Raw genomic sequence first — 25,522 nt, forward strand, 5'->3', positions numbered from 1 at the left:
CCCCCCCCCCCCCTAAGCCTCTGTCCTGCACACAAGCAGCAGGGAAGCCCAATTTGTACCTAGAAGTTGTCCATATGTCAGGTGTCCTTAACTCAGGAACTACCAGTAGCTTATGGACATATTTACATAATGCTTATGTCTTTATCCTGGCTAACACTTAACAATGCAATCTAATTGTAAAAGCAAGTGTGTGCATAGAATATATATTATCACTGGTATGTATTATACCGTATGTAACTTTGCACGAAAGCAAGTAAGGTTCATTTTGGATCTATTAAGATAGAATTAGTAAATGTCTTACCGATGCAGGGTCATTTCTGATTGCTATCTCCAGTAAAATAACCGCATAGCTGAAAAGCACAATAATTGACAACATTAATTATTCACAATTTATTAAAAATATAAACATGTTTCAAAAATTACCCGTAAAAACTATTGTTAAAATAATAAATAATACTTTTGTCATAATGGTATAAGTGCAGATTTGATACTTTATTAAGAGATATTTTGCTCTCTAGACCACTTTTTCACAACCTGTATACCCCCGAGGAACCCCTAAAATATTTTTTCAGCTTAGGCAACAGATCTTGGGGAACTCCTACTTAAACTAATTTCTTGGGTGTCACTGGGGGAAAACACCTCCTAAATTGGTTGGCAGTGGAAAGAATGCATCTCCCCATTCCCTGCCTATTGCAGTGGTGGCTAGATTACCATGTATACAGACAACTAAAACCATCATGTAGCTAAGTCATGTAGCTGGCTCTACAAGTTGGTGTTGGCCCCAGAATGTTCAGGCATCATCAAATAGGAGATCAATCAGGCATACTTTAAGGAACACCTATAAACCTCTAGAGCAGCCTTTCTCAGCATTGTTACTCCTAAGAAACCCCTAAAATAACTTTTGTTTTTTGGGGAACCTATCTTATAAATAATCAAAAAGAAATACTATTTGCATTGGATGCCCTTTGGGAAGAATGTCCCCCATACACTATTGGAACAGAATGCCACTTTAACAGTCAGTTAAAACGTTTATTGGTTTCTCAGCATTTTCTGCCAAGTGATGGTGGCCCTGGAAATATGAAGGCACTATTTTATGAGATGTTAGTCAGCCACTGGTAAAAAAAATCCTAGCAGCTTTTAAAGGAACCATAGGATTTCACAAAAACCTGGTTGAAAATCACTGATTTAGACTAGTGTCACACCATGATGAAAGCTATACAAAGAGTTGTCAATTTACTGAATATTTGTATTTGCTAACATATAGTTATTACCTATATATCTGCCTGATGTTTTGTAAATTGATCACAGACTTATGTTATAGCTTAGACAAACTGTGTTAGCAGAATTTCTAGCACAGCGGAGCTATGTATAGCTTAGACCACATGTTTGTTCACTAAATAAATACTTGTATCTATCATTATATCTACTGCTGTAAAAAATCCTGTCTTTCACTTTTTTTGTTTCTGCTCTATATACAGATCAGGCCACCAAACAAACTCGTACACACATGGAAGAACCTCCTTTAGTTACAAAATTGTCTTTTTAATACCTATATATATCCTCTTCAGCAGATTTCCCTTGGCTGGACACAGATTGAGCTTCCAATGGTATGTATGCTTTAACGGAAGTTTCTTGGTATACTTCATAATCATCTACAGAAACTGCTTTACGTAAGGTGTCTAAACCAAAATCTAAAAAAAAGATATTATGATTATGACTGAATGAGTATATTCATGGATTCATTATGAAGAACCAATCAAAAATAAAAAAAATGTTTCATTTTTGTAATGTGTGATCAAATGTAGCTATCGTATCCCCAAAATGCAAGGGAAACTAATTATTTTTAGGCTTAAACTGTTACACTACCATTACTGTCTACCTTGTTAGTTGCAGGTGAATATAAACCAAGTGGCCACTATATTAGGAAACACAGACACATATATGTAATATCTACTCTCATTTTTGTTTTATATTATATTGTAAAAGAGCTGATAGGAGGTCAGTTTTTTTGTCATTTGTGGTTTGTCATTTTGTCATTTGATTGACTAATAGTGCTAGGCATTGTGGTTGCCATACCTAACTGGTTTGAAAGAAAATAATCTTATATCTATTGGTTCCTTTAGACTTTTAGGCTTCTTTAGCCTCAGAAGACCACAGAAACAACATGTTAATGCAACACAGTCTTCACAACTTATGATTACTACCTACCAACTGCCAGACCTCTTACCCAAATACATGCAATGAATACAAGAATGTTTACCAAATTTGAATAACACTTGTTCATTCTTTTGTAGTATTAGAAGTTCATTCTTTGAATTGAATTGTTCGTTAATGGAAAAAAAGCAAAAACAATTTACGCACCTGTAATTTTACAAACCCATCGATCATCAATGACACAGTTTGGGGATTTAAGCCGTGAATGGAACATTTTATGCTGATGTAGATATGCCATTCCATTTGCTATGTCAGTAGCAAAAGAAAACCTGAACACAGCAGAAAATTCTTTAGATGTTTATTATTTAGGAATGTTAAAAATAATAACCACCAATCTGATCATTTGGAAATATATATATATATATATATATATATATATAGTTATTTATTTATTTACACACAAATATATTTAAATATATATCACACATATAGCCACACTCATAATACAAGTATACAAGCAAACAAAGTTAACAATATATAACTGTAAAGATTAGCACACCTTTTGCTATGCAAAGCATTACTGTATGGCTCCCTTTGAAGCACAGGTCATTAATGGATCCCTAAGTAAGCAACTGCAGGCTCTCTGTAGAGACAATGGGGTGATGTGTCAACACAAAGTGCAAGGACAAGTATGTTTTGATGTATTAGTTGTTTTGCTCACCTTGCTTTTATTATTAGTTTCTTATATTTTAATTTACCTGGCATGGATTCAAATGCAACTTATATATTTTCCTAAACCTACATGCCAATAAAAACGATGCCATGATCAGTAAAATACAATATTTTTATCAGGTTTTGTTTTCTGCCATCACTTCATATTGTTTCCTTTTTTTGCACTGTTGCAGTTTTCTGCTACAATTAGCAAGTCTACTGAAGGGAGGCCACAGGGGGCTGCCATTTTGCTTGATTTCATTTGATACAGCTCATAACTTAGAAATTTTGATGAGCTATGCAAAAGTTTGTGTTGGGTATAGGCAAGGTAAAAAGTGCTGCTAAATAAATGTATATCCATAACTCCAGATCAGATCACAAATATTTTAGTATATAGTATATTATAAAGTAAATCCTAGATAATACAGCATAATTTAAGGACCAATTTTAATCCCAGAATAACATTTTCAAGTTGCCAGCTTGACATAATTGCCATTTGAAGACCCACAATAAATCTGAGCTTGACTTAAAGGATCAATATTCAAATCTGGACTTAATATAAGCTTTCGTAATGGTAGGAAGTTACACATACTGCTCACATAAATTCCTAGATCCACATCTCTCTCCCGCAGAGTAGAACACTACTTTTCTGTATTCTTCACAATATAAAAAAAGTTAAGAATCAAGCCTCCTTTAAAAGGGCTTGATAACTGGCATGTAATGATCCCCCCACTGTAATACCGGAAAAATGTAAGTCAGTAGGTGTTTGAATTTATGCACATTCTTAACCAGTATTTTTTTTATGTAATCTGCAAGTAGGATACATATTGATACATTTTAACTATATTATCTACAGAATAAAACAGTAATGATGTGGCTAACAAACAATGATGTAAGTGGCTGACAAATGTGTATGCCAGTCTCTGGTTTTAGCACTATCTGAGTCACAGACCTGGAGCAAGTATGTAGATCAGGAATGTTGTAAAAACTTTTAGTTTTTATTTGCATGCATCTTCAGGGCTAGGCACTTAAAATATTAAAGCAAATGGACCGATATGACAGCTAGGCATCTGGGATTTTTATAGAGCAATGGCATACCCTCTTTATTTTGTAAAGCACACTGACTTTGAGCACCTACAGAACAAACTGGACACTATCCCCAATTCTTTAGTTCTGTCATATTACTTGCTAAAGCTCACCTATTCCTACTCTGTACTCTGTTAGAAGGAGCATAACAAAGCAATTTGGTCTGCTATTGTTAAGTTCCTCGCTTAGCAAACATGAGTTCTGTTGAAACCAAATCCTTATTTAACCTGGGGATTGGAAAGTATCCTATAAAGAACTAAGGTTTTAATTTTATTGTGTGCAGGCAGACACAAATTGTAGGTTTTGGTGTAGGGTAGGTGTTTACAATATTTCCAATATAGACTGTAATAGATTCAAATTTGAAAAGATGTTTGCTTACAATAATGGCCAGGCCATCTGGTTTTACGCACAATGGTCTTCCTAGATAACCCATCCTAGATGCACGGGTAGGCTCTAATAGTTTTGATTTGCCCTGTTGCTATGTTTATTTTGTTGGTAGATTCTATTTCCCTCTCTCCTTTGTTTAATGACTATGTTTATTTGTATACACAGTATTGAACTGGTAACTAAATGACATATTTGTATCTTTGATTGTTTTTTTTTTTTGCTTTGCCTGTTTTTTATTGTTATGTGCTCTATATTCTGAAAAACATTCCAAAAAAATGTAATTTATTAAAAAGAGCATAACACTGACCTTGCCCAACACCTGCTTGATCTGTATGTGACAACAGCCAAATTACTCTTGGCTACTGGTGACAGCTAGACCTACAGTTTTATATGCAAGAATAATTCTAATATAATAATTCTAAAAGTAAAGAAGGTAAACCATTGGCATATGAAGCTGTCTGGTGGTTAACTCTTTTAGTATGTTGTATCCTACATTCAGTTCTAAGGTTTACATAGACACTGTTAACATAGACATGGACATAGACATAGATACTGTTTATTACAAAGAAATAGCAGTTAATCTGCGAACTTCCCTTTATAGCTGTATAAATATATACACAAAAGTGATTACCTGAAACCCCAGTTTAGTGGGATATCTTCACTCTCCAGTACATCATGCAAACTTCCCTTTGGACAATACTCTGTGATAATAGCCACGTTCGGAACTTCAACACAACCACCAATGAATTTGCAAAGATTAGGATGATCAAGATCTCTACAAATATGAGAAATTATGTAATTCCAGTAAAAAAGCACTATATTCTATGGCTTACTTCTCAAAAATAAAATTTTAAATTGAATATTTGTTTATAGCTTTCTGTTGATTCCCAGTATGATTGGTTACTATGAGCAGTACTACTAACTACTACTAACATAATGGAAATTATCAGTATAAGTTTCATAAACAAATATGCACAGCACACAAAACACAATATTACATAACATGTCTAAACTATTTCCATTCTAGCACTAGAATATAGCATACATTTACCGAATTTCCTTTACTTCTCTCCGTATAGTTTTTGAAAGAGTAAATGTCTTCTTTGGGATTTTCTTAATAGCCACTATCCTGCCATCACTATAGAAGGAGAACAGTGATTTTCATTGTTTTGTTTTTCAGTTATAGAAATACTCAGCAGCACATTTCTTGTAGCGACTGCCAAATTCAGCAGTCTCACCGCAGTCCACTGTCATTTTACCTAGAGATTTTTAACTTTATAAAGTTGGGAGGATTTTTGCTTATGCTTAAACTATTAGACATTTGATGGGAATAAGTTGTTCAAGAAACATCATAATATTGTCTAGACATACTGTGAAAACAAAAAAAAAAAAACTTCTAACACATTTTTACCAATAAATTCAGCAAATTCACCAATACACATGTTCTAATTACTATTAACCCATTTTTTCTCACTTGCCAAATCTAAGAAATTTCAACCCTTGGGGAAAGGAAGTATAATCCCTACAATTGACCAGAACATTTCTTTCAAGTGGTTTAGAAAGGTTTAGGAAGAGAATTATAAAATAAAAAAACACTTAGGGTTCCTTTTTAAAACAGGGAATCTAACATTCTCTCTGACATTTCCTGGTAGAAACTCCAATATGTTTTTATAATGGCAGTAATTGATTCCCACCAGGGAAGGTGGAAGTTTGAGGGAATGCTAGATTACCTGTCCTTAGAGTTTTCTTTTCTCAAATTAATAACAATTTTGTAACTACTATTTTAAGGGATTCAAAAGACCGCTTGTTTAGGGATGGGGGGGGTTACAAAATTTGACAAATGCTTTGGACATTGTCACTCCATGAACTTCAAAGTGGTTTCATAGTAACCATCGCTCCCAGCTGGTTTTATACCTTGTGAACCAATTTCTGAATGGTAGTTGTGAGGAGAGTTACCATCCCTAACAATCACTGATCAATTGGCTAAGCTGCTGGCACTGGTTCCCAGCACTGCCCATCACAATCAACTTTCAGAAACGGTTTGCAAAGTAAAAAATTGTGGGACTTCCATTGGAGCCATGCTAAGGTTGTGCTGGCAGCAAATTTTATTGAATGTTTGCCGAACCTGTAGTAAACTGAACCAAAATGTTGTGCTTGTTCTCTATGTCTGCACTATCTAGTCTACAATGACAGCCATTATATACAGAAAATATACCTCCCCAGGCCTTATTGCTTGGGAGGCTCATCACATGTTTGTTGAAACACTTTTGACTGATAAGATTCAGACTTTTTTTGCAGTGCTATGAATAGTTTGTCCACACAATGCCAAGTCTTTGAAAACAATTCCCTATCTATGTGGCTGATATAGAACACAAAAAAAATGCAAATGCAATTATGAAAAAATGTGAAAGTATTTGCACACTTTTTTTTCAATTCAATTTTCAATTGTCCAGTAAATTAGAAGAAACTGCCTTTGCCCAACTTGCCCAAAACCAATCAGTCTAATAAAAACTAATTTACTATGCACAATTTCATCAGGGTAGTTGGATATCTGAGCTCTGTGTTGCATCCTTGAATTTACTGAGTCAATAAAAAGTAAGCCCCCTTACGGATAGCAAACGGTCTATGACATCACGTTATACCCATAAAATTTTAAGCATCGTCATTTAAGAGGTCAGTCAGCTATAGATCAAGGAACCCCTAGCAATCTCCAATAGTAACTTTAGGTTCGGTGGAACTCTGAAAATTGATGTATTACAGTTCCTTTACCAAAAACTTCACATTCAAAAATGTTCAACTCCAGCTTGGTCCTGGATATATTGGGAAGCGGTGTCTCTGTTGAAGATATTTCCCATCACTTGGACATTTCATGTATAAGATCTATATGTATAGGTTTGCATGTTGGAGCCATGTCCTACATGCTAAATATTGTTATGTGTACTTTACATTTGAACAGTACAATACATTGAAAATGACTGATGACTTAATATAAATGGAAGCAAAAAGTGTTAGTGTTTTCAGACTCAGATATATAACACTTACCGGTACATAATTCTGCTGACATGAAATATAGATTGGAGGGCAGGTAAACAGTAGAATAACATGTCAGCTGTGGAAGGTAGTGATGTATGGTATGAGACATGCAGTAAATCAATTTTGTAGACTTCCTGTACTTGTACTCTACTGTATACTTCAGCATTGTGTCTACTTTGGTAATACAAAGTTGTCTATTATTCAATTACATACATTCCCTTATACATTAGCCTTGTAACTAGAAATGCAAACAAGAATCAGCATTTAGGTAATAGGGTAGTCTAGCAAGTAATTCAAGAATACCTGGAATAGATCTGGTCCAGGATTTAAAACATTTGCTAGCAAATGACTTTGGAAAAATCCATTTCAGGTTTTCTAGATCACCAGCTTCCCTGATGAAAGTGTATCCTCTCCAGCCTTGGAAAGCTTTATTAAATCAGGCCCTTTGACTGAATTTATTGAGCCAGGTCAGCATGATAACAATGAAACCAGGAACTAGAAATCTAAGAAGGCAAATTCATCAATGGCATCATCTGTTTTTGTCAAAGCAAGTTTCTTTATGCATACATCCAAAGCTAATATGGACCATTGTACAAGTAATGAAGCGATAAAAACACAGAAAAAAAGCTGATAGGAAGAACTTAAAAGAAGACAGTTGGATAAATGGACTACAAAAATGAATGATAACTAAATAACAATGCTAATGAACAATGCAAAATCCATTACAATATTACAGCAATTTTACCAGTAATACATATGTGTGTAAGGCAATGATAAAAAATAATAATGTAAATGTAAAACCTCATTTATTATATATATCTAGATCTATCTGTTCTAATTTGCGTTTGATATGGTGCATTTTATATTTCTTCGTATGCCCCAACATTTATTCTAGGTGTGCAATTATTTACATTTTAATGGATTCTTCAAATAATGTCAGGATAATGCTGCCAAGAAACAAAAGTATATCAGATTGAACAGAACTAATAACTGTGCAAGAAGGAAAGAGATTTTAGTTGAATTTCTGTACAGAATTAGAGATAGGAAAATAAGATTGATAAGGACATACTATCTGCCAGTCTTTGTGAAGAATTGCTGTCTGGAAGTGCCGACAGCCACAGTGCAGGAGCTCAACGTAGTGATACAACTGCCATTGGAGGCGCTGGCAGCTTGGAGTGTACTTCCTGTAGGATTCTGAGCTGTGGAATGATCTGAAGATAAAAAATCTGTTTAAAGATTAGTGTCCTAAGGGCACTTAAAAAGGGCAGACTATGTTTAAAGGTACAATGCACTTATAAGTATACTTTTGTAAGTCACATTATATATATATATTTATACTGCATGAGCTCTCTCTCTCTCTCTATATGTATATATATATATATATATATATAAACATATACAGTTAGTTATAAATATTTGGACAGAGAGAACTTTTTCGAATTTTTGTTCTGTACATTACCACAATTAATTTAAAATGAAACAACTCAGATGCAGTTGAACTGCAAACTTTCAGCTTTAATTTAGTTGGTTGAACAAAAAAATTGCATAAAAATGTGAGGAACTAAAGCCTTTTTTTTTTTACACAAATCATTTCTAATACTTGGTTGAAAACCCTTTGCTGGCAATGACAGCCTGTAGTTTTGAACTCATGGACATCAACAGATGCTGGGTTTCCTCCTTTTTAATGCTCTGCCAGGCCTTTACTGCAGCAGCTTTCAGTTGCTGTTTGTTTGTGGGCCTTTCTCTCTGAAGTTTAGTCTTCAACAAGTGAAATGCATGCTCAATTGGGTTCAGGTCTCTCCCACCTCTCCCCCAAACCTGCATTTGCAGCGCAAACAACCAGGGCCTCTTTTAAACTAACCTGAATTGTGGGAGTTTGGGCTTCAGCTCTCCCTCTTGTTGGCATCCAACACACCTGATCATTCCACTCATAGTGGTTTCCACACAGCCTACACTTGTTCTACATCTCTACATTTCTCCTAATCTGTTTCCTCCCTAATGTTAGCTGCATTCTCATTAACCATTCCCCCTTCATCTGCACTCTCATCACTCTTCAGCCCAGGCACCTTACCTTTTACCTACAGTGCAGTTAGAATGAATTTTCCTCGTCTCCATAACCATAGAGCATCTATTCCTAAAACCATACCATCTCCTACCCACTCTGACTTTTTGCTATAGTGTCCTTTGCATACTACATAAAGATGCTCCCACATTTCTTCTGAGGAGTCCCAGGTACAAAATGTTAACGCTGCAAGCAGTACATAATTCACTTGCTCTATTAGAACATAGCACATACTTATTTAGGCTCTGATGCTCTACGTTCCTTGGGTAAGTGAAAACATACCAAAATCTCAGCTGCTTATATGTGACTCTATAGTCACCCCCCCAGGAAGAGTGGTTTATAAAATAATAATAAGATTTACACTATCAAGGTTACAAAGATCATACAGGTCAACCATGCATCTTAGTTATTTTTGGATGACATTTCTGAAGAAATTAATATGACACCACAGATTGTGTGTGATAACACTGGAACAAATAAACACCATTACCATGGACTATCACTATATGATTTTGATGACATTTTTTTGTCATTCCTGTAGCCTGCGTCTTCTCAGAAAAGACAAGGATATGCATGCATGTACAAATGCATTGTCAATGAAAATAGATACTGGCTGCTGACTAAGATCATTTATGGAAATACAAAAGGTCATATGCAGAATTTCAGCTTTACATATAAGGAATGCATTTAAAATCAGGGCAAATAAAATATTTGCATATTCCAAATATATACCTTGTTTTATATCACTGTACTTGATGATCCAGCTTTCATCCCAAAACATTTTTTGCCTTTGATACTGAAACCACTAAATAAATAAAAAGCAAAAAGAAAATATAAAACTTTATGTAAATGAAAGTAACACAATTTTAGATTCTTTTCAGTTTAAATGTTGTTCTTGTTAGCTTAACATTCTAAAACTTTTTGTGTAGAAGGATACCAAAATACTTTTTATGTAAGCAATCTACCTGGCAGTTAGGTCTATTAAAGACAACAGCTGTGCTCACCTCTGGCTCCCAATATAATAGGTTTACTAGGGGCCGGTAATATGCTTTCTCTAATAATGTGCTGCCACAATTACCTGTTTTTTTGTGCCTTGGTAGGTTCCTCTGTTCACTACTCCTGTTTAATCCTAATAATTCACTAGCTATGGACTTCTGGCTTGACAATCCTCTACAGTTTAGTATCACCTCTAATGGATGGGGTTAGGGAAAGTCAATGTCTTCAATGTCAAAAGACTGAGGAACATCCTCTGTACAGCATGTAACCAAAGTAAAACTGAAATGTTAGATTTAACTCTTCTGTCTTAGTGCAGAGTTAAGCTGCCATTGGATTATATTAAGTTAGCAAAAGATCACACTGTCTGCACAAGCTGGGTCTAAGGAGGTAGGGTATTGCACACATCACTGTTTACACAACAGTTAGTAGCATATTGAATTAAAAAAATCAATAGGGTATAAAAGGACCTTGTATCTTTAGTTTACCTAATTCTGTGCCAGGTCCTCAATATATTTTACTCCTTAATGTTTGACTGAAAACATTATATTTATTTTATTTAAATAGTTAAATAAGTATTAATATAGTGGTATAGAGGTGTAAAACTGTTAGCTTTTTTATTTGCCCTGGTGAATATTGTCACTAAAATTTAGTAGTCACCAGAAGTGGAAGAGAGGGGAAACCTTATAATGGGGATACCTTGTGTCTAAGCATATTTGGATACTTTGAAGAGGTTTCCTATCAGCTTCTAGGTGAGGGTTGACCGCTATGTACACATGCAGCACATATCAGAGGACTCTTGCCCGGATAGGGACTGATAGCAAAACTGAATATTAACTTCATTTACCATTGTACTAAAATGACACGGAGGAGCTTTTTGCACAGAGATGAGCCACTTCTGTATTGTGATCTTACTGAGTACACTATAGAATAAAACAGTATTATTTACATTGCAATCTACATGCAGAAAAAAGTAAGAATAAAATGATGAAATAATGTTTATTGAAAACTAAAGATTTACCATAGCAGACAAAATAAAGCCTGCAATAATGACTGCCACTGGTATAGCAATGGCCATTCGAACATCATTTGGGAGCGAACATTCCCCACAGTCTGCTGGACATGTAGCACAAAACTCTTCTTCTTCACACAAACCATTGCCACACACTGGAGATTAAAACATATTAAATGAGCAAGAAAACAATTACATCACAGTAATACAAATGTATTTGTTAGTAAGGCTCAGTCTGCATATTTTGTACCAAAAAACACAGAATAAACATAGACAACATATGAGTGCACTGCAGGAACTAGGTTAATGCATTCAATATTGATGCTTTCTATTGCTTTGCTTTAATACCGACACAGAATGCATGCAAACCAATGTGACAACAATCACAAAGAATAATAAACTGATTTAAATGCAAAGCTTCTACAGTGTACTCAAGCAACAAGCATTTAAAACAAATTTGGTTGCTTGAAGTGATGCTTTAGAGATCTGAGCAAAAGGTCTAGTTTATTAAAACTCTCCAAGACTAGCAAAGGTTTACTAAAATGGGATAACCCGAGGGATCCAGACATGGACTTGTCTAGATCTGAAAATATTTAGAAGCGAACAGCAAACAATTTTTTTAAATCTACTTCTGGTTTGATGGATCACCCAGATTTCCCCATGTTAGTTTTATCCTCTCCAGTCTTGGAGAACCTTATTAATTCAGGCCCATTGTATTTAAAATAAGTGAACTGTTTGTAAAATAGGTATTAGCAAAACTGTTCAATAAACTTTACAACATCTGAAGCAAAATCAGAAAAGAGCTTTGTATCTTTTCACGCTTTTATTTTACAAAATCAATACACAACTTTATTACAAAATGTAATTAATGATAAATATATACAAAAAATAGTGTAGTGTAGGCCCACATAAAATAGCCTGTTTAGTCCAATATTATACTTGTTATAAAAAAAAATCATAATAAACTGTTTTGGAAATTCATTTTCTACTACTGCAACAGTGATCTGAACTCCTTTCTTACCTTATTCTTTTAGTTTGAGTTGTCTTGTAAGTAAGCTACTAATAAAAAATACCATGCATTATCTATGACCAACAATGAAATAGGATTTATATTTATAACATACCTACTATGGGTAAAACCAAAGTTTTAGCCTCCAGTGCAACTTGCATGTTTCCAACCCTAATGTGAGCGATTAAGGATGTTACACCGGGATGAACTAAGACAACCTGACAATAAATGTAAACACACAAAAAACTAAATTATTATATTTATATACACTAGTGATGAGTGAAACAGACATTTAATTTCACCAAAGGTTTCACAAAGTATGCTATCTTTCAAAGAAAATTTCTGGAAAATGCATGGGTATTGAAAAGGGGAAACATTATATTATCACAAAATTAAGTCTTGTTGAGAGTTGAGGCATGATTTGAAATATTGATAATTAAATAAATAATAAACAGGAGATGACACCATAACTTAACCTTGATGTACATAGGGCATGGTCACAATCTGCACATGCACAGTAAATTGCGAGGTGTAGGAAGTGTTTGGGAAAGAGAAGGGTAATAAATTTTTTTTTTCTTTTTTACAGTAACTGTTATGCAATTATGTACTATGTATGGGTCTAAATGTTTTTTTTCTGGGCTGTATATAGTTTATAGCTAGACTGACAGCTTTTCCAATAGTTCTTTGGCTTATTCACTCTGGTTTAGTAATCCAAATAATAATAACAAGTTAGTCAGATTTCCTTAAAATAGTCCCTAAAAATGTTATCGTAATTGTTTAAATTTTTGTAGATGGAATGTGTCCTATGAATATTAACATAATTAAAAATGCAGTATTACCACCATGTTTCTTTTTTTAATGAAAATGTTGACCTACATTTTTTAACAAGAACTTTGTTATGATCATAGAAAAACTATTTGTTTTTCATAGAAAAACTTTGTTTTCTTTCACAGAAAAACAATTTTGAAAATCACCTGATCATCCTTATTATACATGTTGAAAACAGTCTGACTGAATGATTTAAAAGAATAGGTATATAACTGTATCTCCTGAAGATTAGGGCTGTCCCACAGCCATTCTCTGGTAAGTCAGGCCTGGAGCGAACAAGTAAAAGGAGCATAGAGGAGGGCCGGAATGACTGGGCACACAGAAAGCAGGCTAGCAAAGGGTTAATTTAAGCTGCGTACACACTTCCAATTTTTATCGTTGGAAATGAACGACGAACGATCGATTGGGCAAAAATCGTTTGTAAAAAAAGTAACCAACGACGCCGACGAACGAGGATAGTCGTTGGAAATGAACGACCGGACCGGCGGATCGGATTGGACGACGATCGTTGACCATCTATCGTGTGTACGGTCGTTCATTGATCGTCCATGGTGTGAGCATGCGCGGTGAACGAACGTTCGCTCACTTCCTGTGGTGCACGTCACTTCCTGTATCGTTCAAACGATCGCATCTATCGTGTGTACAATATCTGCGAACGATCGTGTCGTTATCTGTATGTACAGGATCGGTGCTTTACGATCGTTCGCAGATATCGTGCAGAATCGTTTGCCGTTCGTTTACCAACGATAATAATTGGAAGTGTGTACGTAGCTTAAGTCTAGGCAGTTAGTGAGAAGGTGAAAGGTCATTCGCTTAGAAAGGTGTGGGTTTGAAGTTTTTGTTAGGTTAGGCTTAATGGGATGGGGCGTTAAAGGTCCTAAGGGGTTACTTGTAATTTGATAAAATGTTGTGGTGAATTGGGGACAAGTCAATGGTCTGGAGTCCCCATTGGTTTGTTGAAATTGGTTTAATAATATTTGTTGGTGGTATTTGGTAAAAGAAAGGTTATGTAGTTCCTGAGCTGGGAGGTTTGGCAGCTGGGAGCAAATATATATACCTTTATTATGGTGAAGCAGACCACCGATGTAATTGGGTGGCCATGAGGACCAGCAACCTGTGAGGCTAAAATTGGTAAATTGTTTGCAATAAGGTTAATTAATGTTTAATGAGGTAAAGTGTTAATATACGTTTTGGTTATTTACTTTATTTATTTTAAGTTATGGTTTTTATTGAAGATTTGTAATTGTTATATTTTATTTAAATATTTAATTGTTGTAATTAAAGGCCTATGGGCCATTTACCCAAATATTATTGTGTGGTTATTTAAACAAAGTACAAGGGTGGATTGGTATTGGTTTGGTGGGGTCATGGGTTTTTAGTTTGCTAGATCTGTTTTGCTGCAGTCATGTTCATTTTCTAGCTTTTTGTTAATTTAGGTACATGCCCAACTGCTTGAATAGGATTCCTAAATATTCCCTGATTAATGTAGAGACCCCCGAGTGAGACTGTCCTTCACTTTGGCTTGTTGGCATGATTCTTAATTATTCTTAATATTAATATTATTAATATTTATAATATTATTAATAAACAGGATTTATATAGCGCCAACATATCACGCAGTGCTGTACATTAAATAGGGCAGGGGTGTCAAACTCAAATACACAGAGAGCCTTAGACAAAGTTGCGGGCCAAACTTGAAATTTATTGAAAAAATTGAGGAAGTTTTTCCTTCTCATTAGATATAAAACCTTTTCATATGGAAATAAAGAGGTTTTGCTTAACATTCAATCTAGAACAAGCTTATATTAGAGAAATAGCACTGCTACTTTAATTCCCTATGTCCATAAAACAGTCCAATGTGGATCTTAATGTTATGAGTGGCTGGAACTCCCTCTTCACCGAAATAGCACTGCTACTACAATTCTGTGCGTCTATAAAACAGTCCAATGTGGTGCCACGCATAGGCAGAGAGCCCACTGAACTATATACGTAAGTGATGCCGGGAATTGTAGTAGCGGCACTATTTCAATGCAATGGCGGGCAAGCTGCAATTCATATTTAGAATTCCTTTGAGGGCCAAAAAAAGTTCCTTTGGCGGGCCAAATTTGGCCCTCAGGCTAGAGTTTGACATGCCTGAAATAGGGGCTGCAAATGATAGATAAATACAGACAGTGACACTGTGGAGGAAAGGACCCTGCCCCGAAGAGCTTACAATCTAGGATGTTATATTCATGTTATATTCATGGATATTTGAAACTAAAACGATCTCTGGTTAATTGGAGGGAATTTGGATTTCCACTGACTAGATGTGAGTTTTAGGCCTAGGGCTCTTTTACCTCTTGCTGTAAATAACTAGATTTACATACAAGTATATTCAATATTTACTTTATAATCTGCAGATTGGCAAAGCCCAAAATTACTAATCTTAAAACTCATGGGTACCTCTCTGATAAATGTAATGCAATTATAGACAGTGACGTTATTACCTTAGTGGAACTTATTACCTATCCTGTTTTTTTTATGGTTATGAAGAGATTCTGTATTATTATTTATGTTGCCCAAGGACAAACATTCACATTTTGTTGATGGCAAGGGAAAACAAACATCTTATATTAAATGTGTAACAACAATACAGGTATAGATTTGAGTGAAGATATGTTTGCAAGGGTTCTCATTTATCCGGGTATATATGTAGTAAGAATTAGTTATGCACATTCAACTGGATTTTTTTCTGTAACATGGAATACGTTAGTAGCTTTACAAGTGGCTTCATCAGTTCCACCACCAGAAAATCCCCCAGCATTTATATCCATACAACACAAACATCTTAATGCAAACACCAAAGAATCTGACAAGGTAGATGTTGATTGTCCAAGATTAGGAGATGTGAAAGTTGTTGAATCACCCTGCCCTATACACCTAATCTCATCCTTGGTATCAGGAAATCTGCATTGGTATTAAACCTTCAAATTACAAGGTGTGAATAGTTGTCAAATGCTGAGTAGAGATGTTAAAACAGATATACATAATGGGATATTTGATGAAACTCGGAAAGCTTTAAAACATCTTTAACATTACAAGACCAAGTCCAAGTGAATGTGACTAATTACTATTACATATGTAGGATAGGTACTTGATGTGCTTCTCTCTCTCTATGATTTTCATACCAAATACTAATGTGCATAATAGCATTCTGAAAGTCCAATTGCCAGTAGGACACATAGCTGAGAGCATGTAAAATCATATGTTTGTGTAGTTTTGAATACAGTCTGGAAAGGTTACATTGATGGGCAATATGTGTATACAATATGTCTTGATACCTTAGCAGTCCAATTCCCTTGTGTCATTTTTCCAGAAGTAGATAAAGTATGGGTGAAAATCTGTCCATCATCCGGTATCCAAGGTCCACATATTCCACCTTTTCCCTAATGTAATTTAACAGAAAATGTTTGCTTGATTAGAGCTTGATTAGAAAATAAATGGAAATAAATTTGAATGCTTATCTAAATTTTTTAAAATTGTAAACATTATGAATTGTAAAATGCACATCAGCATGTTTAAAAATTGCCTTGTTCACAACTGCTGGTAGACACAGCTTCCTTCAACAAATCGATTGAGACATTTGTTCAGGCGGTGGTTTAAAAAGAAACTGAACGGTACTGAAATTGGGATCTACCACCAAGCCTGGCATTGCCTGCCATTTTATCATTGACATGCTCTAATTTGCTTTAATCATAAGCAGCTCGCTGATGGCACGGCAGTGGTAGATTGACGGCCATTAGGCAGTGCAACCACTTTCAGTTTTTGAATAAAGCTGGGAGGTGTACATTTCTGTTAGTTTCCTGTTTCTAGATTGTTATTTTAGGAACAATAGGGTTTTGGTTCCAACATACAGTCTAGTTTAAAAACAAACCTTCATTATTATATCTATACATATCACACTGAAACCATATACAACTGCAAAATAGACAAAGCTGCACACCTCCAAACTATCAGAATATCTAACAAAATATATATTCAGTATATAAAGATTTGTCTTTCCTCACTTGCAGAAACTTGGAGATACAACTTAAGCATTTATAATCTTGTATATTGTATAGATATTGTTTTATCTTGAAATCAAACACACTAACGTTTATATTCTCCTATGTATGTCTTTTGTAGGTCATTTATTTTTGTGTATGTTATTTAAATGGAAAATGGTGAGGATGACTTCTCTATATTGATTGTTTCTATCTGTGACCCCACTTGGGACATTTTCTCACTAAAACAAACCCTGTTTTCTCAAAGCTGACCCATGTACCCTGGGAATCTGTTTTCTGATCATGAATATGTTTTGCAACTGTGCTGTCTATGTCTAATAGCAGACCTTTACAGGCTGCTTAGAGAGGTGAACAAGCACAAGGAAATTACAAGAAGCGGGAAATCGCAGGTGAACCAGTGGATAGAACATATTACACCATATCAAATCATATGGTAGGTAAAACAATCCCCATACATGTATTTTACCTGGGTGTTTAACTATATGCCTGGAGTACAGGTAAAAAATTCATGCAGCTTTCTATCTATTCATTTATCATTAAAACAAAACTTCAGGCATATATAATAAAACACAAAGTAACACACCACTAAAGGTTTTTATGAAATGCAAGCTGTGTAAGTACCTGAATCTGACCTCTGTAGAGCTCAACTCAGACTGGGGGAGGGAAAGAAGCACAAGAAGACAACTGATTGTGCTGCAATGCTCATGTGCCAACAAGAAACATGCTGATAAAAGCCAGTGAAAGCAACATGACAGAAAGATATGCTTGCTGGTGCTTCTCCTTTTGCTGTCCAGTCACAGGCTGGGTGAGGGCCAGAGCTTGTAATTTTATTTAATGGCAGCGGAAGTAATTTAAATTTTCTTGCTCTGCTAGACAGCGCTGTGCAAACACCATGACTAAATGGGCGGGGATAGAAATGCTTTGGTAAATTAAACTGTTATGTTATAATTATCTAATCTATGAATTTGTCTTTTTTGTCTGAGATCCTGAATTTAATTTTTTAAATGCAAGCAGTGTAATGACCTGAATGTATCTAGATATCAGCAAGAGCGCTCAGATTAGGTTAGAAAAGGACATGTATCTGATCAGATGAGCTGAATGCAAATGTTCTGGAATGAAACATGCTGATAGGATGCAGGAGTAGAATGAGCCAGGAGCTGAATTTATCATTCTCCTGCTGCTCCTTTACTGCCCAGTCAGCAAGCTAAGGGCAGGGTGGTGTTAGTATTGTATTTCTTATAACAAAGAAAGAGGTGTCATCCACCTGTATGTCATCTGTAATCTGAGAACATGGATAACAACACAAAACCTTTTAAGGGTTAAACAGATCAAACGGCAAAACAGATCATATATTGTAAAAAAATAAATAAATATATATATATATATATATGAGCAGCTTCAAGGAAACACATTGTTTTCATTGAGATTTCATTGAGATTGAGAATGTGCCAGTTTGGGTAAGCATTAAACATACAATCTGTGAATGTCATTTTATAATAAAAGCTCATCCTACCGATGTAACATAAAGAAGCACACCTTATATTTGCAAGTAACATTATAGGGTATAAATAAACTATTTATGTACCTCTGCACTTACAGCATAATGCTACACCAGGTGTTGGCCTATTTTTCCTAATGCACTCCATCATGCAGCAAGGCCTGTGTACTTACCATGAAGGAAAGGGGACAGGAATGGATGTTAGCATGATGGACACAGCAGTTCTCCCCATTTGCATCTTTCCAGTTGGCTGGACATTCTTGTTCTTCACAGAACCTTTTAGCAGACTCAGCATCTCTTAAACATACACATACAGAAATCATTCACATGATCACCTCAATATACTGTTCACTTTTAGCATTATTTGAATCCACATTTCTGCCTTAAAAATAAAGAAAATATTTCATTGAAACAAATAAAGCCTTCTGAGATTTCTTTTTCTTTGCATCAACATTATTTTAATCAAGACTGCATTACTAATAATAGTTATATTGATACTGCATTTATGGAAAATGATGTAATAAATAACATGCCTCAAAAAGCAAGCCAATGTTACATTTCCAGTCTATTGAGTTGCCAATAAATTGTAATATTTTAACTATTATTTTTATTGTACAATTTAACATTTGGTCTCTGACAATATGCTATAACTATTGATTTTTAAATAAAGTTCTCCCAGTGGACCTTTTAGTAATTTTAAAGGTCTGCATGAATAGATTCCTTTCATGTCACAATATACAACAGTATAATTTTTCATTTAAAAAAATCCAAGATTGATTAATAAAAGCAGTCCTTGAGCTCTAGGAAAATACATTTGATGGAATTTTCAATTTGCTGCAGGCAGGTATCATACAATGAAATATTGTAACTTTGTAAGTCACAAGGTGAGAGGCTGGAGTGGAGATTTATCTGTGTCAGCTGTGAACTGCACCAGGAATCATATGACTGTGTCATCCGTCAACCAGTATCTTAATCCCGGAGAAAGATGAGATCCTGGATAAAGCCTGAACAAAGATGGCCCCATCTTTCTTATGAGAAAAGTAGATGAAGATTTTGTCAGGGGAAGTACTATGGTCTCTGTGAGAGGTAATGTAATAACTGGAAGTGTTGCACTTATACATTACTTTGCATGCATACACTAACATAAAATCATATTTCTAATACTAAGTCCCCTTTAAATGCAGGTATTCAGTGTTGCTGTATTCATAACCAACCCTCTTTGGAGCACAAAATCAAATTAAATGCAGTTTGATAGCATATAGATGAATTTAATTTACTGTCTCTTTTGATCCTGGTGACGGCAACAAATGTTTTTTTAAACATATTGCTGCCAATATGGTGTTAGGTATTAGTAGGATAAATGGGGTTACACTATAATTTTATTACCTGATGCAAACATTTTCAATACAGGCATTCAAAAACTTTACTTTGTATGGTGATTTTGTAATTCATCTCATTTCCAGCAACAACTGATTTAAAAATGGGATAAACAGGCAGGTATGTGAAGAAGATTGGATTATGTAATATATAAAGCTGTTTGGTAGTTTTCACAAAGTAAGTTAAGGGGAAAAAAGCTGGCAGGGTTTTAACCATTAGTGAACCTATGCAACTATTACTTTGGCCTTTATTTCAAATTAATTGAATGTTTTGGTGTTTGAAATAAATTAAGGTTTAATTATTCCATGCATCAAAACCTTAGGCAAGGTCTTAAGTCAGTGGTGTACATTCAATTACCAATATCTATACCAAATAGGATTAGCCAACCACCTCTACAGCTCTTATAACCACTAACAGAATTATTACCATTGTAGTGAAAAAAAATAATAAGAATACCTAAGTGGTAGAATGCCCTTGGTTACTGCAAACTGATAAAATTCATCGGACGCTGAAACGGAGTAGATGACATCAAAGGGCTCTCCGCTGTATGTCCTCACTGGTGGTCTGTGCACCCAAGCCATTTCCAGACCTGGAGAATATATTACATAACATTTTATATACAGAGTATGGAGTTGCTCCCTGCATGCTCTATGCATTAAAGTTAATTGCAGGACAGTTATCACCCCATACCATGAGGTGCCTGAACAAGTACTTACATGGCAGGATCATGAAGTCTAACCTTTATGAAAGTGGTTTTAAGATTTTAAGATTTTTAAAAAAAGGAAACAACATTTGAAAAGTCAATAATATTTTACCATTTATATGATAATTAAATGGGCCTGGATCAACTTTTTTTCTTAGTGCACAAATATACCCTATATTTTAACGTTTTATTTGTCTGTTATATAAACCCATTTAGATGGTTGGTAGTTCTAGGATCCACAATACAACACTGGATTACTGGATTACTCAGCATATTTTAGAACTTTGTCACAACTATTGACTAAAATGAGGATATGTTTTTTGAGTTTTTTTTATTGTAGTGCAAGGTTTTGGTATGGGTAATGGCGATTCTGTAAAAAAGCAGATCTTCTATATTTAGTGCGTAATCTGAATGCCCAATAACAAAATTTGCAATTTATAATAAAAATTGTTCCTACCAATCCTGCCATAATGGTTCATGTTCCTGTTATAGGAGACAACACTACCCCTGTCTCCCAAATATGTTTCTGTGTTGTTACATTGTCATACAGACTGTTGGTGGAGAACACGGGTGGCCCTTTCAACACATATTGTGCAAATATGCATAGTCCACCATTATCACCATCAGGAGAAAAATCTGCAGCCATCACTGGAGTACATGTAAATGACTACAGAAGTAAGAAAAAGTTTAAGTCTAGGGTATAAAGTATAAAGCCCCCAGATTGTACTATATGCCCTGTCCTGATTATCAATATAGTGCCAGTGATCAGTGTAGCAATGCTTAGAAAAGGCTTAAAATGAACCTTGGAATATAACATAACAGGGAGGAAAACACATGGACAGTGTGTGACTTAAACTTTATAAGAAGAAAAACCAGCAAAATAATACACTGATTTTAGTAAATGTATAATAGGTATGGTATATGTCCATGGTTATTGGTCATTCGGTAAAAAAAGAACAAAGGCTTGGGTCATTTTCATTGCAACTAATAAGACAATCAATGTTATTCATTGCAGCATACCATACCCAGACTCACAGATTCCCAAATCTTGCAGCAATCTATACCATTTGGTGTCCCATGTATTTCCTACCTACTTCCCAACCCAGTTGTGGTAACCTGTTTCATTCATTCAATCAAATCAATTCAATCAATTCATTCAATTGTTTATGATAAACAGTGGTTTAGGAAATGTTTTCCATTTTTACATGTACTTTAATACAAATTACACATATAGAAACATTTCTTTCCCTCTGCCAAATCATTAAGAAAAGAAGAACTGGCAACACAAGCATATAAATGCAATACACAAAGAAAAAAGTTGACTTTAATTTGAAAGATCTAATTGCTAAAACATTTATTACCATGTGGAATGTCACAGTGCAGGAGTGGCCATATATGTTTGTCCAAATGATTGGTTTAAAATATACAATACAGTAAAAGCAATGTACATTGAGTGTGATCAGCATATCAAGTTCTGAATTCAAATCATGACAATATTGCAATAAACATTATCACAACTCAAAATCAAAAGTGGAAACAATCTATAATGTTTTCTGCCCATTATATTTAATATAATGATCTGTATTTGTAAAATGATCACATATGGTTGCAAAGGAAGTATCATAGAGTACATGTATGTCTTAACGTCCTCATAAAAAAACTGGTAGCAGGACAGATCAATAATAATGTTTTCGTTTTTTTAACTGAAGGTCTTTTTATCTTTTTAAATTAATATTGGATAAAACCACAAAGAATCAACATAATTTATATCAAGCTCAGTCATTTTAAACTACTTTATATGTTCTTTTATTATTATAGAAACATGGCATTCTACTGCTAAACTACTATTAATAATGTTGTCTAACCTCAGTAAAGTTCATGATTTTCTAAAACTTGATCAAAATATCTTTAGTAAGACTTGAAACAATTAAAATCAATCGAAACCTAAAAGAATGTTCACACGCAGTTACCAATTACTGTTTTCTTTCACATGTGCTATGGTGAAATCAATGGATCTATGGGATGTGGCTAAGGATTCCCTGTTTTGTATACACATGCCTAATGATATATTATTTGTCATTTGTATTGATTTTGTAATATATGAACTATATCAAATTAGTAACACCTAACACATAAGGATGTTATCTGTGCTTCAACTACTGTACCTGTGTATCCTTTACATAAATAAAAATAGGTTTAAAAAATAGTGCTCGCTTGTCTTTGTATTGATAGAAGAGCTCTATGGACAATATGATCAAATCTCATTTTGTATATTAAATCTTTTAATGTCATCCTAAATTTATTCACTATTTTGTTTTTTTTTGCTCTAGGAGGGTAATGATAGCATATAGAATACCAGACCTAAATATTAATTCACTTAATATTGAAAATGTATTTACTTACATTCCAACAGACTTCCTGAAAATGTGGGGTGCAAACATAACACGTTTATCTAACGGCAATTATTCCAAAGGCACTATTCAAAGAAGGTCAGATGTCAACTAACAATGTAAACCAAGACCTTCAAGCCCCAATTCCCATGGTAATTTCAGACCACAACTAAGCCACATTGCTGAAATAGTTCTTACTGTGAATCCTACTTTTGGGGTTTTGGGAATTTGTAATAGTGGAAGAGTGTAGAAGGTAAACAGAAGGAGAAATAAATGTATTAGAAAGGGATGAAAGATAGTAGATGCATTTTGTGTGTAGTTGACCAGAGACCAACAAGTATTACCAATAAACTCCTAATTAGATGTTCCTACCGATCCTGCGATAATAGTTCATGTTCCTGGTATAGGTGACAACACTGCCCCTGTCAGACCACAACTAAGCCACATTGCTGAAAAAGTTCTTACTGTGAGTAACCCACTTTTGGGGTTTTGGGAATTTGCAGTAGTGGAAAAAGGCAGAAGGTAAACAGAAAGAGAAAGAAATGTATTAAAAAGAGATTAAAAATAGTAGATGCATTTGGTTGACCAAAGAGTAACAAGGCTATATAAAAAAAGACCAAATCTGACATTCAGTCTATTCCTCTGGTGGCAAATCTTCCAGGTCCATGTTTTCTCTCTTTAGGGTTATAAACTATTACAGCGACCAGAACAGATAGTAAGTAGGCAGTTATAATAAGAGATAAAGTCCTAATAAATAATGACACTGCAGATTCATTACAGATAATGCTTATTTGTAATATGTACATATTGTAAAATTAGAATGAAATGCAAATTGTTTATTTTGCTTTTATTAGAGAGCAGATCATGTGCTCTGCCTAGATGTGCAGCATCAGCATCTCTACATCCAGCATGCTTTTTGCAGCCTTACCTCCACAATCTATCATATTTACTTCATCAGGTTTCTCCAGAGGCCAGCAGTCATACTCTGTGTTATCCAAGTCATGCCAGCCTTTAATTTCTTCCAATGTAAAGAACTAAAAACCAAAATAAATGATTCTAATAAATCAGAATAAAAATCTATACAAAATATGTTTCTCCAAACATTATTCACAAATTAAACATTTGCAGATATAGCAGACTTCAGGGTTCTCTTAGGTGCATTACTAGGATTTGTAGATGTAATTTGTGTTTTTACTGACATCAAGTTCTACAAAACTGGTACTTTCCACATTAAATGAGGTTTTTTGGGGTTGTATATCAGCGTAATGGTTGGCTCCTTAATGTGAACACTTGCAGGTGAACAGCAAAATTGGAAAGTTTGTGACATGACAAATTAAAAGGTCTAATGGGAACACATTTTACTTTTATGTACACATGTGCATATAAATATATATATATATATATATATATATATATATATGTAAATATTTGGAAACACTGAATACATTTTGTGTCAATTAACTGGATATTCCTGGATATAAAACATTTAAACATACATAGACACAGCAGGTATAGCACGGAAAACAAATATGTAGATATACCTACCATTAAACTCCCAATTAGATGCAACAGAAAAAGAAATGATTTGAAGCCTTTCATAGCAGAGCAGATTATTACATCCCAGATTCTAGATATTTACTTTGGAATCCTGGGGGAGCTCTTTGGTAATGATGCTGTGCCTGAGATACACAGCCAGATGTGATGCTGTTCTTGCTCTTGCTGCTCTAATTTCTCCCTTAGGACTGGCTATTGTAGGGTACAAAAAGAAAGTTGGATGTGCTCAGCTGTAAAATCAATTACATTCAAAGAAGTCTATTTTATTTTACCATTCAACGTGAGCGCCATCTAGTGGACATAAGCACAAATGCAAATGTTCATTGCAAGGAACCTGTCAGACTTTTTGTAGAGTAGCAGAGTTATAACTAGAACCACTGCTAAGTTTTTTTTTCAGTCTCTGATTGCAGAGGGGGGATTTCTTTTTTTATGACTAGATGTGAGAAGATCCCAAATCATCAGAGTAGGATGGTAATAAAACCATACTGAGCCTTTAACTCTTAACTACTGTATTAAATTAGCTTTTATGTTTGTATGTATACCCATTTGAGAACTTGCACATAACATTCTGTCTTACTGATTGCTTGCAACTGGATCAGTAAATTCTGGAAAGTAAATTTTCCAGGACACGGATAGAAAAAAGTTCCAATTCTACCCCACTCCATGCAAAATGAAAAAAAAA

General features: G+C 34.6%; 1 protein-coding gene across 1 annotated transcript in view; it reads right to left on the minus strand.

The window, feature by feature from the left end:
- The window catches only part of LOC140327390 (atrial natriuretic peptide receptor 1-like), a 55,001-nt gene extending 30,031 nt beyond the window's left edge, over nucleotides 1-24,970 (minus strand). The window contains exons 1-14 of the mRNA XM_072406780.1: nucleotides 24,832-24,970; nucleotides 24,215-24,320; nucleotides 20,650-20,782; nucleotides 18,990-19,113; nucleotides 16,596-16,700; nucleotides 12,563-12,665; nucleotides 11,448-11,593; nucleotides 10,166-10,238; nucleotides 8,441-8,582; nucleotides 5,390-5,476; nucleotides 4,970-5,113; nucleotides 2,362-2,483; nucleotides 1,550-1,691; nucleotides 302-350 (exon numbers count right to left, since the gene is read on the minus strand). Coding sequence (XP_072262881.1) covers nucleotides 302-350; nucleotides 1,550-1,691; nucleotides 2,362-2,483; nucleotides 4,970-5,113; nucleotides 5,390-5,476; nucleotides 8,441-8,582; nucleotides 10,166-10,238; nucleotides 11,448-11,593; nucleotides 12,563-12,665; nucleotides 16,596-16,700; nucleotides 18,990-19,113; nucleotides 20,650-20,782; nucleotides 24,215-24,320; nucleotides 24,832-24,885 — 1,530 coding nt within the window. The 5' untranslated portion in view covers nucleotides 24,886-24,970. The remainder of the gene's footprint in view (nucleotides 1-301; nucleotides 351-1,549; nucleotides 1,692-2,361; nucleotides 2,484-4,969; nucleotides 5,114-5,389; nucleotides 5,477-8,440; nucleotides 8,583-10,165; nucleotides 10,239-11,447; nucleotides 11,594-12,562; nucleotides 12,666-16,595; nucleotides 16,701-18,989; nucleotides 19,114-20,649; nucleotides 20,783-24,214; nucleotides 24,321-24,831) is intronic.
- Nucleotides 24,971-25,522: the final 552 nt, after the last annotated feature.

This window comes from Pyxicephalus adspersus, chromosome 3 (genome assembly GCF_032062135.1).
Source record: "Pyxicephalus adspersus chromosome 3, UCB_Pads_2.0, whole genome shotgun sequence".
Taxonomy (NCBI): Eukaryota; Metazoa; Chordata; class Amphibia; order Anura; family Pyxicephalidae; genus Pyxicephalus; species Pyxicephalus adspersus.